Here is a 14,331-nt window from a genome sequence, read left to right on the forward strand (position 1 = left end):
TCTGGCCACATGACAAATGAAATGCAATTTGCTGCTGGGTAGGCACAATAGGGAGCAGTGGGTTTTTATCAAAGCGTGTTTGGTGAAATAGGGTTATTAGATCAGTGACCGAACCACTCACAGTGCAACCACAACAAAGATGTAAAAGATAATGAGTTGGGTGAAAATTCATTTCGTGTTTGACAATACAAGCAGGCCCTCTCAGTGACCCCTTTCTCTTTGCATGTAGTCATTTACAAAAATGATAGGTTCCGAAGTGCAGCTTAACACGTGTCCATATGTGTTTGTAAAAGTTCTTGCTCACTCATTCCATCTTTTGTATTCTTGTCATAAATCTTCTCCTGCTTTTCCTCCTTGAGTCTGGTTCATACAAGCGTTCCCCGACACATTCATCAAATTACCTGCACAAATTTGTTGTAAATCGTTCGTTTCAGACCGATTAGTGCCACCTGTTCATGAGGAGCTGTGCGTCCAGGAGATCTGATCATTAACATAATCAACAGCCCTAAAATCTCCAGAAAAGCCTGCGAGTAACAAGAAGAGTTGACAACTAGCTGCAGCATATAAAAACAATAACTAGAAAAATGTACATGTATCATTGACAGGTCGATCAGAGCAGCACTGAACTGTGACAGAAATAAATTGTTCATGGTACATGAAGTTTGTCAGGTGTTATAACAACATTTGATCATTAAATCCTCTATGCAGCAAGGCAAAGAGAGAATGTACCCACTCTACTTAAGTACAGAAATGTATGAGCTCCTGCAATGAAATACGCCACTAAAAATCTATTTCTGTATCATATTTAAACTCCAAATTGATTTGGATCAGGTCACTATAATTCTTGAGACAACTGAGTGTGTTTTCCACAACGAATAAAGGCAGTCTATCTGTTCATGACAAGTACAACAGGTCTCGACCCCTCATGAATTTCATTCCTACCTCAGGGAAAAATCGAAGTGCGAGAAAATTAGTGAATGCCTCTTAAATCGCTCGTACGTGGCGGTCTAGCAGTTGTGTGCAAATTTAATGCCAATGTTGTGAAATGCTGTCCCAAGTTTAACTAATAGCCACTGATCTAACTCAGATCGCTGAAGTAAAACTGAACACTGGCTGAACTTGTTGATGCACTTTTACATCAAATTTGTACAGTGTCTAGTTTCTCGAGGGAATCATCTCCTCACGGCCAATATGAACAGAAGGAGTAGTTACAGCAGCCAGTAACACTGTCATTGTGTATATATATCATTTCGGTGATGTATTAGCATAGACCTGGGGAAAGAACAACTCATGCTCTCCTTTAATTCTTTAAAGTTTGATGTGGATGAGGGACTCGGAGTTCAAGAAGCTGTCTCACACTAAGATATCAAAGGTTTTATTCCTTTAACCACTGGTGCAATAGTGTCCTCTAAAAACATCTGAGAGTCTACGCACATATCTGCGCAGTCACTGTGAAACACTCTGGATAAGAGCTGTGGCAAACTGCCTTAAATGTAAATGAGCTTAAAATTGTAAACAGGCCTGCCCTGAGCTAATGTTAGAGGAAAGTCTATTGATTGAGTGCTTGTTGTTTCATCTCAGGATCTACAAGTCAGTCTCTGTGGGTCTGGTGCTGTTGCCTTTAGGCAGTACTAGAGGACAGGTTGATTTCATTATTTAACGCCACAACTTAATAAGCACAGCTGATGCAAATCTTCACACCAATAAGTAGCAAAGGTGGAAATAATTACCAACAATTACCAACATCAGCAGGTAGGAGTGTCCTCTTGATTCGAATCCCCATCTCCCTGTTCACAGGTTGATTTCAGGACATTTTGTTCAACCAGCCTCAGACCAGGAGTTATTAAGGAGAAAATGCAAAAACATATATCATGCCAGCAATTAGCGACCGTGTTTGCTACTCATTTTACACACAAGCACACTACACACACACACAGCACACACATAAGCCATTATATTGCTTTCGGTAAATGTATCTCCAGAGGGACCATTATACTGCCGACCAAAATGAAATCAAAATGAAAGATCCATTTAGGTGCAACCCACCGTGCAGCTGGCTTTAGACTGGCTGTTTCATCCTTCCTGGCAGTCTGATCTTCCCCTGTGTGCATGTGCGTTTGTGTGCGTGAGTCTTTCTAAGGAGTTGTCAGACAGTTGGACTACCATCGACCATCCTTCGTTAGTCCTGCTTTCACTGCATGTCTGACATGCCCATGACATAAGATGTAAGACATGCACATGCACACGCTCACCTCTTGCCAGCAGCTTAACAACAAGCTGCCAGTGTATTCGGTACAAAACAAGTATCTGGACAAGGAGAACAAGCACAATATTTGGACATTTATAAATTCTGGTGAAGGGCTTGAATAAAAGCAATACATCCAAGCAAAAAATCGTTTGTTTGTCTGTTTTCCATCTGCTAGAACATGATGGTTAATAGCAGCTGATAGGCCTGTGATTGTAAACTGTTCCTAAGCAGGGCAGAGACTGAAATTAATAGGATGTGACAGAGTGTCTCCTGGCGATCTCACTGGTTGAGAAATTCTTGATCGTACTTATGCTGAATAAAATATAAAAAGCAAACTCAGTTTAATATCTTGAAAGGGTAAGACTTTTATAATACAACTTGTCTCTCGGGGTGGGGAGGGGGGAAGAGTTGCAGGAGGCTTTTATTTCTCTTAAAACAAACCCTATTGAATGGATATACATTATATTTGCAGAGAGAACCGCAGATCTTGAGCTTTCTGTTGCCATTTCAGTTTTTAAAAGCACAGAAGCATGTGTAGATAGTGTATGCAGACATAAAAGCACAAAGTGTGGCCTTGGAGGAGCCAGTATATTATATTTTCAATGGGCTATGGATAGAATAGTTAGACCATATTGGTCAAACTGACGTGTTTGACTTCTATTAGCCTATTTTTCAATTTGTATTTGTATTGCATCATGCTTTACACAATAAAATAAACAGATACGCTCATAAGTACATACTGATAATATGTACTGTACTATATATGAACTGCAAAGTTTATGTTTTGTTCAAACTGTTTTAGAGACGTGTTGCGTGGAGTTATTGATTATTTTGGAGGCTGCAGAGCAGTATTGCCTTATACAAAGAGGTGTTTCTGCTATTTAGCTTAGCATCATTGACATAAAGGGGCAGGCGGAATAATAGAAACACCCAGCACAGTCGGTTTCTTAAATCCACACGTGTGTGTGCTTTTGACAGCCACACAGTTTTGAGCTCCCGTAAGGAAACTCACCTCCACAACTAATAAAACAAATGGATGGATTTAGTCTTACAAGAGGGATTCATTTGTAAATGTCAGACAGAAAGGGACCATTTATTTCACAAAGGGCCATTCATTCATTTCTCCCTGAGCGGCAAATAGGAGGCATCAGGCCTGCAGGGACTGGGAGACTGTTTGCTATAGCTAGCGGCCGTACTCTGAAAGTCATTCATCAGAACCATTTCCCCTTTCCTAAACTCTCCCCAGCCCAGCTGTCGTGATGCTGCCTAGATGAATTAGCAGTGTCGCCCTGTGTTTCCCTTGCAGGCAGGCATACTCTTGCTGCCCTTTGGGCTGTAAATATAAATCTGCTCCATCCAGCCACACTACTTATACAGTAAGACGCCTGAATCCATTTTCAGATTAATGCATCGGTGTATCACAGGTCGCTTTACATGGTGCTGCTGCCACACTCACTCTTTTCACAATATGAAAAGGTGCTTTTGAGACCACCCTGTCTAGAGCACAGTGGTGTTAGATTAACAGAGGTGGGAGGAATTGTGATCTCCCACCAGCTATTTAAACTACTGGTCTGAAGCTGTGCACACCACAGAGACATCACTGTAGTTTATTTCGTGATGGGCTTTCTTTCCCATGCTACTTTCAAAAAGCTAAAATGCTTCATGCTGTGCTTAAAACAGCCCAATAGTTTCTCTAACATACAATCACAGTAAAGTGGGTCAACATGAGCTTTTAAAGACCCACAGCAAATGGAATATTTTTAGACTTGGTTCCCCGTGTCCAGTATGTTTTTGCAAAGTTTTTATGTTTTAAATCTGTCCATATTCACGCCAAAAACATTTGTTACTTCACTGTATGTTGAAGGTATTTATTAATCAAATCCTGTCTGTGAAACGTAAAAATAAAGAAATATATAATAATAATACTTAAGCAGTTACACCAATTAACTAAACTTCTTCTTTTTTCAAGTTTTAATTTCTAGTTGACTGTGAAACTATATTTAAAAATCTAAATTGTAGCAGAAGACACTGAGATATCCCGACTTTTAGTTGGTAAAATGGATAAAGCTCAAACAACACTGGATACATTTCCCATTAAGTGAAGATGTGAGACATGCTGTACTATTTGATCACTGTAAGATGCACTTTAATGTGTTCTTCTTACAATGCTGACAATTCTGCGCTCACAGAAACTAAATCAAATTGTAACGTGTGTATGTCACATATTCAAAGCACAATGTGTCATGCGTCTCACAACATTCAGCTTTGCATCAGTGTTGTCTCTGTGTTCACCAGCTTCCAGTAAGCACCTGAGCTTCCTCCACTGACTCGCATCTCTCACATGGCACGTACTTTACGCAGTACTTAATTCAACCTCATAGCCCAGGAGATTCAGAGGCTATTGGAAATGTGGCCTTTCTGACATTTGTCCCTTACAGCGCATCGTATACACAATTCTCCTCAAAATTGTCTCTGTAAATCTACAGCTGCTCCTCTGTCAGCGCCTGCAGCTACAGGACGGTGACTGATACCGCACCCAATGCTGCCTCCACCCCATTTCTTTTGTTCCGTCCTTCGCTGCCTCCTTCCTTCTTTGCTGGTTCCCTTGTGGATGACTTGGTGCCAAACATTCCCAGCGGGAAACAGAGAAGAGGCAGCAGCAACCAAAAGAAGCCGAGAGAATATGGAGATCACAGGAGGACACACAAGAGGAAAGGAAAGAGGGAGGCAGACTAAAGAACAAGAGTGTGTGTGAGAGGGACTGACTTATAATGTAAAGACGTGCATCGGTGAATGACACAGCAAGGGGAAATGCATTGTGTTTATGCAACAGCAAACAGTACTGAGAGAAAACATGGAGAAGAGAAGTAATGACAGGGGCAGAGTGTGTACAGCCAAGTAGATTTAAGACACACTGGTGAGGAGACAGGTTGGGAGGGGAGTTGGACAGAGCTGTTTGCCCTGTGGCATGTAGTTTTATGCTACACATGTCAAGGTCCAGACTGGCCAGCCCCACCCCGATCTTGCCCCAGCATGACAGTTTGATAAACTGCTGAGTGCCTCAGCATCTCAGAGCTCTTGCAAACAAACCTTCTGCCGTCATCGCATGCAGTCTGACGCAGAGCAATATGCACCCCAAAGGGTTTTTTCTTTTTTGTCTTAATGTGCCCAAATACCTGAGAGGATATTTACGCTGCTCTTGTCGCCCCCTTTACATAAAGGGGATTTCTCTACGCAAACACAGAAACACATGTACCGTGGAAGCAAAATGCCATTTTTGCACAAAAGCCTCTATTACCATGAGTAGGCAGTGTCAGTATATAGAATACAGAGCAATACAATACATTCTGTGGTATTTCCAAAACATCTATTCAAGTATGCGTGCATATTCACCTAAAGAAAAAAAATGAGGCTAGTAAAACAAGATAGGAAAAATAAATAAGTAAATACATGCATTGAGCAAAAGAAAAAGGTGAAATATCTTACATAAGCATAAAGATATATATAGACACTGTATATTGAAGGTCAGAACTATTCAGCGAGAACCTGTATGACGTGCATCATCTTTAAATGCTCTGTCCAAGTTCGAATACTAATAGCGGTGGTTTAGAAAAACACTGCAGGTAATTCAGCCCTGAGCACAGCTCACACTGCACGGCCCAGTGTGTGATCCCGGCTAGCTCGCTAAAATGACTGATAAGATATGACGTCAAGTGGCAGCTATTAAATTTCTGTGCTTGTCGGTGCCGCTTTCATTCATTTTCAGTTGACTTCTAAGTATTCACTGCCTCACTGGCCTCACTGATTGATATCGAAATCTCTTTCTCATTTTGGAGAAAACTGTCAAAGGCTAAATCCACCCTAAAAACAGCAAAGTACTGATTACTCCCATTCACACTAACTCCTAGCGATCAAGCAACTATTACTCTGTGGTGTTTAATAGGCTGTGATGGAAATTCATGACATTGGTTTGCAATGGATACTGACATTTGTGGACGGAGAATGTCTCCATAATTGCATCTCTTTTGGTTTCATTGTAGTGCTGCTGACAGGTCTGAACTCCAAATTGTGACCATAAATTTACTCTGTGTACTGTCAGCTTGTGAATAAAAGTCCCCATTAGCTTCCTGTCTAACAGCTTTAGGATTTGTCTCAACAACCTAATTGAAATGACTTTGCAAGAGACAGATTCACATTCACAAATGAAGATTGAACTGTCTATGATTACTGTATAGTAACGCCATATGTGTATTATCCTTTAAAGTAATAGCCTTGGGATCCCTAAATTCATTGTTCGTTGAATAAATAAATGTGCAGTGTTTTTATAGACTCAAAAGTTCTGCTATGGGAGTATCCACATTGAAAAATCAATAGACTTTTAGCCAAACTCTGCATTTTTCTGCCCAGTACTAATCAAGGAAACTGCTTTTTTATGGGATTTCTTTTTTATTTCCTTTCATTCTCTTTTTTTATTGAATCAGTAAAATTTGTTGTTGAATCTGTCTCTCCCCTTTATACATTAGGAGAGTCAGGGTTTATTTTAAGATCCAGTCAATCAAACAGGACATTTATTTATGTCTGAGATGCTTAGGTATTAATAGACTAAAGATACTCGCCCAAGGTCCCTCAACGAATATGCCTGTGTGCTTTCATAATGGGTTCATTAGTCAAACTCTTAAACTGCGGTTCCAGAGCAGCATGCATTTGTTATTCTGTTGTTGTTACATTTGCTGTGGGATTGTGTTTCTATGTCAAGCAAGTACATCATTATCCCTTCACTCAGACGGATTAGCTTGTTGCACAGAGGCTCTCCTCCAATATGTCTCTCTCGATGAGTTGACTGGGGAAATGGGCTTGAACAAATGCTGTTAAATGCCAGAAGTGTCAGGATTCATCTCTGGTGACTTCTGATGCACAGTTACCTTGATTTATATGGAAGTTACAAATAATCTATATTTATGGTCCAAGTAACCTAAGTTACTCGTGCATGTTTGCCCATCTCATTCTTTTACTTCCTCTCCTACTTATGCAGCATCCTGTCCTAATAACTATGTTACCATTGTTGAATATGTGATAGAGGGATCTCACTCAGCTGCTATCATGGGTGCGGAGTTGAGCAACTATTCTTCTAGACTTCAATCACTCATTAAAACAAGAGTAATCATCCAAGTAGAAGGTCTGATTGTCCTCAGAAGGGACATGCTGAGGTGTGCCACAGTATATTGCTGACAGAAAAGTATGAGTAAGCAGGCCGTGTCCCGTATGAACCCAGAAACATGAAGAGCCATTAAACTGCTGGTGGTTGCCTGATCCTATCTTCTGTCCTCAGTAGTGCTTGAATTTTCTGTCATGTACATGCTATGTGCATTATGATGTAGATTGTGGGTGGGTGAGGTGGAGCCTGCACAAGAAACTATTACATCGATGCAGGAAGAAGTGGGCCCTTTATGTATGAAGACAGAAAATAAAGTGTCTTAATATCAGGCTGGGTGATATGTGTGCAGCATTTATTGCATCACATCAAATAACAATCGCTGCAGCACAAGCTCTAACTTTTATCATACTGAAGTTGCCAAACAAAGTTGTATTTAAAGGGGTCATATTATGCTTTTCATGTTCTGATGTTAAATCAACACTTTTGCTGAAAACAGAACTCTTCTGAATCTTTCTCTGCACTAAAAACTTAACAAAAACGTGTCCGTATACCCCATGAAACTAAAACAGCTCTCTCTAGAGCACTTTACTTTAAAGTTCGTCTCCTTGGCTTAGATATTTGCTTGCTTTGTACCTCACTCGTAAGTCGCTTTGTTCAAATAACTATACGTAAATGTAAATGTTAGACATAAGCAGAGGCCCAAAGCTTGAGGTGAGCATATGTTCACATGCAGGCCAGGTTTCAGTCTGTAGAGTTTTTACTAAATGCTAAAACATTTGACGTTAAGCGTTATGAAAGTCCATAACTGTTTTGGGCTTTTAAACCCACAAAGTATGCTTTACTTTCAAGGCCAGTGGGGTTGTTGAATATATACTGTGTATTTACACTTACTTACGCTATTGAAAATGATAGAACCTTGCATTAATGGAGCCTCAGAATAAAACAGAAATCCTAAATTAAGCATAAAAAATGTTAGCACTGAAGATCTCTTGGTGTTTAGCAGAATCGTTTCAGTTTGCAAAAATGTACATCACACTCTAACTGGCAAATAGATAACTTCGTGCATGTTAATGAATGAATGATGAATGACTGAATAGTTATAGGACAAACCAGTTAGCACACAGTAAAGGCCTGCTCACACCCAAAAGTGTTCTGTTTACTCTCCCTGGCAGTTTGTTCACTGTTGTTTGCCGTTTTTGTTCAATAAAAGAATCTCTCATGACTGTTAGTAATCCTGTCAGCTCAGTTGTTAGGAGGACATCAAATTCACAGAGTTTATTCTGAAGATATATCGATCCTGTCTCATAACTGTCTGCACATCACTGGTCAGTTCTTACTATGGCAAAAGGAGGTTAAAGTTACAGTATTTAACTTTTTCCCAGTAGAGATATACTCCAAAGTGCTGTGAACGCCTCCTCCACAGACTCATAGAACAGCACTCACATAAATGCAGATATATTCCCCTCCGTGGGTTTTTGAGCAGCGAAGGTCAAACCCTGTGCCTGTCACATGGGTGGCATGGGTCAGCGTTCACCAAAGTTGAGTTCGAACCATGTGCACCAAGTTATTTCACCAGTAAATACTGGAATGAAGTGAATTGCCATGAAACTTCACTATTTTCAGTGCTGGTATACAAAGTACTGACCTCGTTTTAAGTCCCCTTCGCCTGGTTACACCAAGTTACCTTTTATTTGAAAGGAAGGAAAAGTTAATTGTACATTTATTACACGGACTATTGATTGCAAATGTGTCCTTGTTCACCACTGACCTACAATATGCCATATTTTTTAGTAAGCAATAAAAGATTTTTAAGACTGCTCATGTATTTAGCATCATGTTACTTTTTGTGATGACAGCCACATGTTTACAGACATTACAGACAGTACCAGGAACAGGATTTATATTTTAAAACAGAAAAGACAAGACACAAAACCTTGATTCCCTAAATACACCAGCTTCATGCTCTCTTTCTCCTTTCATTCACTCCATTTCCTTCTCATTTTTTTTTTCTCTCAATGACGCAGTAAACCTACCTCACACAGACACATTACACACTGTGCCAAAAAAGTCGGACCAGAAAGTGAGAATCAGTCCTGCATGGCATCCAGCTTTTACTCTGGATTGGAACGCAGCGTGATGATGAGCAGCCAAGCAAGAACCACCACTTAACCAACAGCCCCAGAGAGGAAGATGGTGTTCGCACAACGCTTCGTCAGTGGTGCATTCAAGCTTCTGTCGCCTGCTTGAATGTGTTTCATAACCAAACTGGGGTCAGAAAAACTCATTACATCTAACTTAGGCTATTTGGGACTTAAGAAGATGCTACATGCAACATGATTTGGGTTATTTTACCTGCAGCTTGACCCTTTTGTTTCCCTTCTAACATTTCAAATGCTTGATTCAGACACATCAGAGAACTGACAGGAGTGTCAGCAACTTTAAATACATCTGACCATCACCAACGTGTGAAACACGGTTGTTTTGTTGTCTCCAGCTTTGGACGTGCAACACAGAAAATTCACCTGGTGGAACAAAAGATGAGGCTCCACGGGCTCCACAGCATTACCTGCTACAATGCATTGTTCAGCTTTGAGGAAGAATACAAATTGTGGGCGAGGAGGGATTACAATGCACGGGTGTGAGGTGTGGAGTACATGTGTGTATGTGAGAGCCTGTAAGTGTGTGTGACGGACTTGAAAAGGAAGACGAATGGTCTGTAGCTACTGAGGCCAATGATTTCATTCACCAAACAGCACTCTGAAAAAGAGTATGTGTGTGTGTGTGTCTGTGTGTGTGTGTGTGTGTGTGTGTGTGTGTGTGTCTGTGTGAGGGAAGTGGATGAGACAGAAAAGTGAGAATAAAAAGCAGGAAGAATGAACTTGTAATTACCATAAAACTGTGTGATTTTAACTAAATCCGTTGTCTCTGGGGCATTTTCCCCTAAATTTTTAGAGGCGTAATTTGGATAAAATCGTCTCTTAAACTCTTGTTGCAGCACAGTCGCGCACTAAATCACTCTTCGCCTCCCACACCCCCGGACAAGCTCAGGGAGAGCGCTGTGCGACTGACAAAATACTCCCCCATTACTGCCACAAGCTGCTGCTCAGCGGCTGAGAGGACCGTGCGTGCGCCTCACTCCCCCCGCTCTCTCTCTCTCTCCAAAGTCTCTGACACACAGCAGCCGTCGGAGAGCGCAGAGGCGAGTGTGGGCTCATTCACTGTGACCGCGGCGGGATCGACGCTGAAAGCGCGCACCGGCATTCCTCCAAAATGTGCCAGTGCGACTCCTCTGGATCCAAACCGAGACCGGGCTCCCTCGCCGAAGCCGGGAAGCTCTTCTTGAAACACACCACTTTGCACGGCTTGAGGCACATCTTCCTCAGCGGCTCGTACCCCAGGAGAGTTGCGTGGCTCCTGGCGTTTCTTGCAGCTTTGGCTCTGCTCTTCACTTGGTCCTCAAACAGAGTGCGGTACCTGCTCTCCTCGCCCATGTACACTAAAGCGCACATGGTTTACGCCAAGCGGCTGGTTTTCCCCGCTGTCACCATCTGTAACCAGAACCTTCTGCTGCCGCGTCGAATGAAGAAGACGGACATATTCAGCGCGGGGAGATGGCTGGGACTTTTGGGAAGGAACTGGCAGGTGTCACCAGCGGCGAGGGAGGCGCTCACACCTCTGCGGGGCGACGGTGGCGGGAGCGCGCCGGGCGAACCGCCTTGGTCCCCGCTGTCTCGGATTCTGGACTTCAACCACTTTCTTCCTCCTCCGCGGGAGTCCCAGCCGTCCATGAGGCAGCTGCTGGACCGGCTGGGACACCAGCTGGAGGAGATGCTGCTGTACTGTCGATACCAGGGAGAGCTCTGTGGGCCGCGCAATTTCAGCACCGTGAGTGTGTCGCCAAAGTTCAGGTCTTTGTTCCTAAACTCGCCTACCACCTCCCAACAGGTTGATGCAGCTTTTGGAGATGGCTGTAACTCATCTCATCGTTAGGATGAGAGTGGGGCAGAAGGTGAACTGTGTGTAGTGCCTTTCAGTATCTTTTATGACGCGCGGATAGAAACCAAGTGGCCACGTAATTAATTTGTTTTGAGCGCAGCAATCTGCGGCTGTAACAATGCGCATTTCTCAGCACTGTTGCTTGGTGATGGCTCCAGTTTTTCACTTTCTCTCCAGCCATAGAAATGCCACTTTAATATGTATATAAAGACCTGTGCAGTGTAGAGGGTTAGCAGCGATTTTTCTTACATAATTAGATTTCAGCTCATAATGTACCTCAATTAGACTGCTGTGATATTCATAGCTTTGCTAAATTGACTAACAACGTTTCCTATGATGCTATGGTAGTTGCATTTTTAAAGATTAAAATCATCAGCATCAGATTGCTCTTCACTCTTTCTCAGTTCTTAACACTGTCTCTCATTTTGTTTCACTATTAATTCACAGATATAGACACAGGAAAATTCAGATTCTGACACCAAACAGAATCAAAATTGAGAAAATTCATTGTAAAGCAACCGTCTGCATTCAACATGTGGTCTGACTGGGTCCCATCCCTGTCGTCCATCACTGCTGGATCAATGTGTACAATCCTATGCTCACAAGAGACAAATCAGCTGTTAATGAAGACTTTTTTATCCATTCAGAAATGCTTAAGGACACTCCCCGACACTGTGATGAAGAGCAGTTAACATTGGCCTCGCTGGTGAAAGTGCAGCCCCTCTGATTGCTCTCTGTCAATGGAGAACAATGTGAAAGCCAGCATTCCCGTCTCTCCCACCTCATTACCCAAATTTGTTTTCAGCTAAATAGATTTTCTTCTGGTGTTTCAAACAGTTAGATTTTGGCAATTTACAGCAGGCAGGACTGTCTGTGTGTTGATGTGAATTTCTAATTTGCCTTGGTGAGCAGCCCTCGGTCTTTGTATGTTCTCAAATAATGCATCAAAAAAGCTGTTATTTCCCTACAAATGTAAGTGCAGTGCATCTGGAACCGCAAAACAAGTTATCACAGTTAAACACATTTCACCATGTCTTCAAGAACAGTTCGTGTTGTGCAGAGTATTTTCAAGGGTGACCAAGCAACAGCAACCTGTTTCGGCGATAAACATAATGCTGCGGTCTGAATTTTAGGGATATGTGTTATGTGTTAGTGCATAGATAATCAATGATTCCCTGCGTGGCCTCAGGGTGGGCATGACAAGATTGTCGACATGAGTCAGACCAGTAGAATCAGTCATACTTGAGAGGTGAGGTGTGGAGGAGGAAGGCAAGCTTGTCTACATGCAATAGGTTTCAGGATGTATTGACTTTTGTGCAGGAACCCCCCCATGCTGCTATGTCTCTCTTGATCTTCCTCACTTGAAATCCACTGGCCCGATCAATCTATAATTTCCTCCATGTTAGTGCTTCATCCGTCTTTATCCGTGCTTTAACAGCACATGCTTAATTCAAATCAGGCAGGCCTCTCCTCACTCGCAGCTCTCAGACATTGATTTCAATGGCAAACTCTATCCAAGATCTTCCTGTGCATCCTATCAATCCACAGCTTTCCACCTAGCACTCCTAAACTTTAGTGGAATGTCCAACATTTTTCTACATTTCCCGTCTGGGTAATCAGTTTAATGACGACTCAATTTTTGTGAATTGGTGGATGACATTTCAAAAGAAAATCCTGTCAAAAAAAAAAAAAAGCTACAGCTATTAGCATTGACTTTCAGGACAGACAACAACAGTGAAGCTGAACAAACAAAAGTTGTGGTTTGTGAAACGAAAATAATGAGCTAAACGACACCAAGAAGCTTCACACAACTGAAGTGCAATACAGAGTTGGTAATAAATCCCAATGGGTTTTTCACTAATCAGATGCATTTCGGAACAAACTGACAGAACGGCGTTTAGGTTCACGAGTTTCGTGTCACTCGTTCTTCATCAGCAGATGAAGAGTTGCTGCGTTAAATCTCTGTTTGATCTTGAAAACCTGTAACGATGTCATATTCACATTGACTTAGAAGTTCATTCATGACCTTGCAAACAGCAGTCGACAAAACAATCTCACCTCAAGGTCTGTTTGGTAGCTGCTGTAGACGCTCATCTCATATGTCTGATATGCATGAAAGCTCCAAAATAGCTATTCAGTGGACCCTGAAGTGAGATCGTTTTTGAGAGATTTGTGATGCTTATGGTAATGTTTGTATTTTGTTGAAGGTGGTTTAGAAGTGTTGATTAAAATCTGTGGTATATTTATTTGTGCTGTATTTGATTATATTATAGTGTTAGATTCCTTGTACCTTGCAGCATTCCCTCCCCATACAGATGAAGTTCAATGACACAGCGTAGATACAGCAGAAGAGTTATTTGCCACACTTCATTATCTACTCATTAAACGTCGCATTTGTTGACCATAAACTAATTACATATAACACACTGAGGATATTGGTAAATCCTATGTACGCGGAGTTGATTTAGTGCCAAGTTAAAAGCCAGACAATCCCTCTTAGGTGTGTTTTTGTAACTGTCATAACACATCGCACCTTTGTTCTCAGCACTGATCTTTAAATCAATGGAGAGGAGTGAAAGTGGTTCCCTGGCAACTTTAGGGAACAGCTTGTGCATCCTTGTCACATTGTCATGTGAAGGATAGCCGAGGGCCATCTCAACAGTCTTGAGCTGTCTGCCTGTGAATTATTTATCGAAGAGAGAGTCAGTGACATTTCTACACCCTGCGAGAATGAGAGAGGGTGATGTCTCTCTCAGTGCTTTTCCTCATAGGTGGGGCAGATTTAAATCTTTAATTCCTGTTTAGTTAAGGAGACAGAGTTTTAATTTTTCATGCAGTGTATAGGGTTCAGTGTTGAGTCGTGCAATATCAGATTTACCTGCTTCGGAAAAGCTGCTTATCGTAGGCATCACAAATATTTACTCACTGTTAA

At 41.8% G+C, this 14,331-nt stretch overlaps 1 protein-coding gene across 4 annotated transcripts in view; it reads left to right on the top strand.

Annotated features, from left to right (window-relative positions):
• Positions 1–14,331, top strand: part of asic1b (acid-sensing (proton-gated) ion channel 1b) — a 130,476-nt gene that overhangs the window by 96,208 nt on the left and 19,937 nt on the right. The window contains exon 1 of one of the 4 annotated variants that reach the window (XM_026350129.1): positions 10,610–11,288. The exons of the other annotated variants lie outside the window; for them this stretch is intronic. Coding sequence (XP_026205914.1) covers positions 10,674–11,288 — 615 coding nt within the window. The 5' untranslated portion in view covers positions 10,610–10,673. Of the gene's footprint in view, positions 1–10,609; positions 11,289–14,331 lie in introns of those variants that run through there. 4 annotated transcript variants of the gene reach the window in all.

The sequence above is a fragment of the Anabas testudineus genome, chromosome 5 (assembly GCF_900324465.2).
Source record: "Anabas testudineus chromosome 5, fAnaTes1.2, whole genome shotgun sequence".
Taxonomy (NCBI): Eukaryota; Metazoa; Chordata; class Actinopteri; order Anabantiformes; family Anabantidae; genus Anabas; species Anabas testudineus.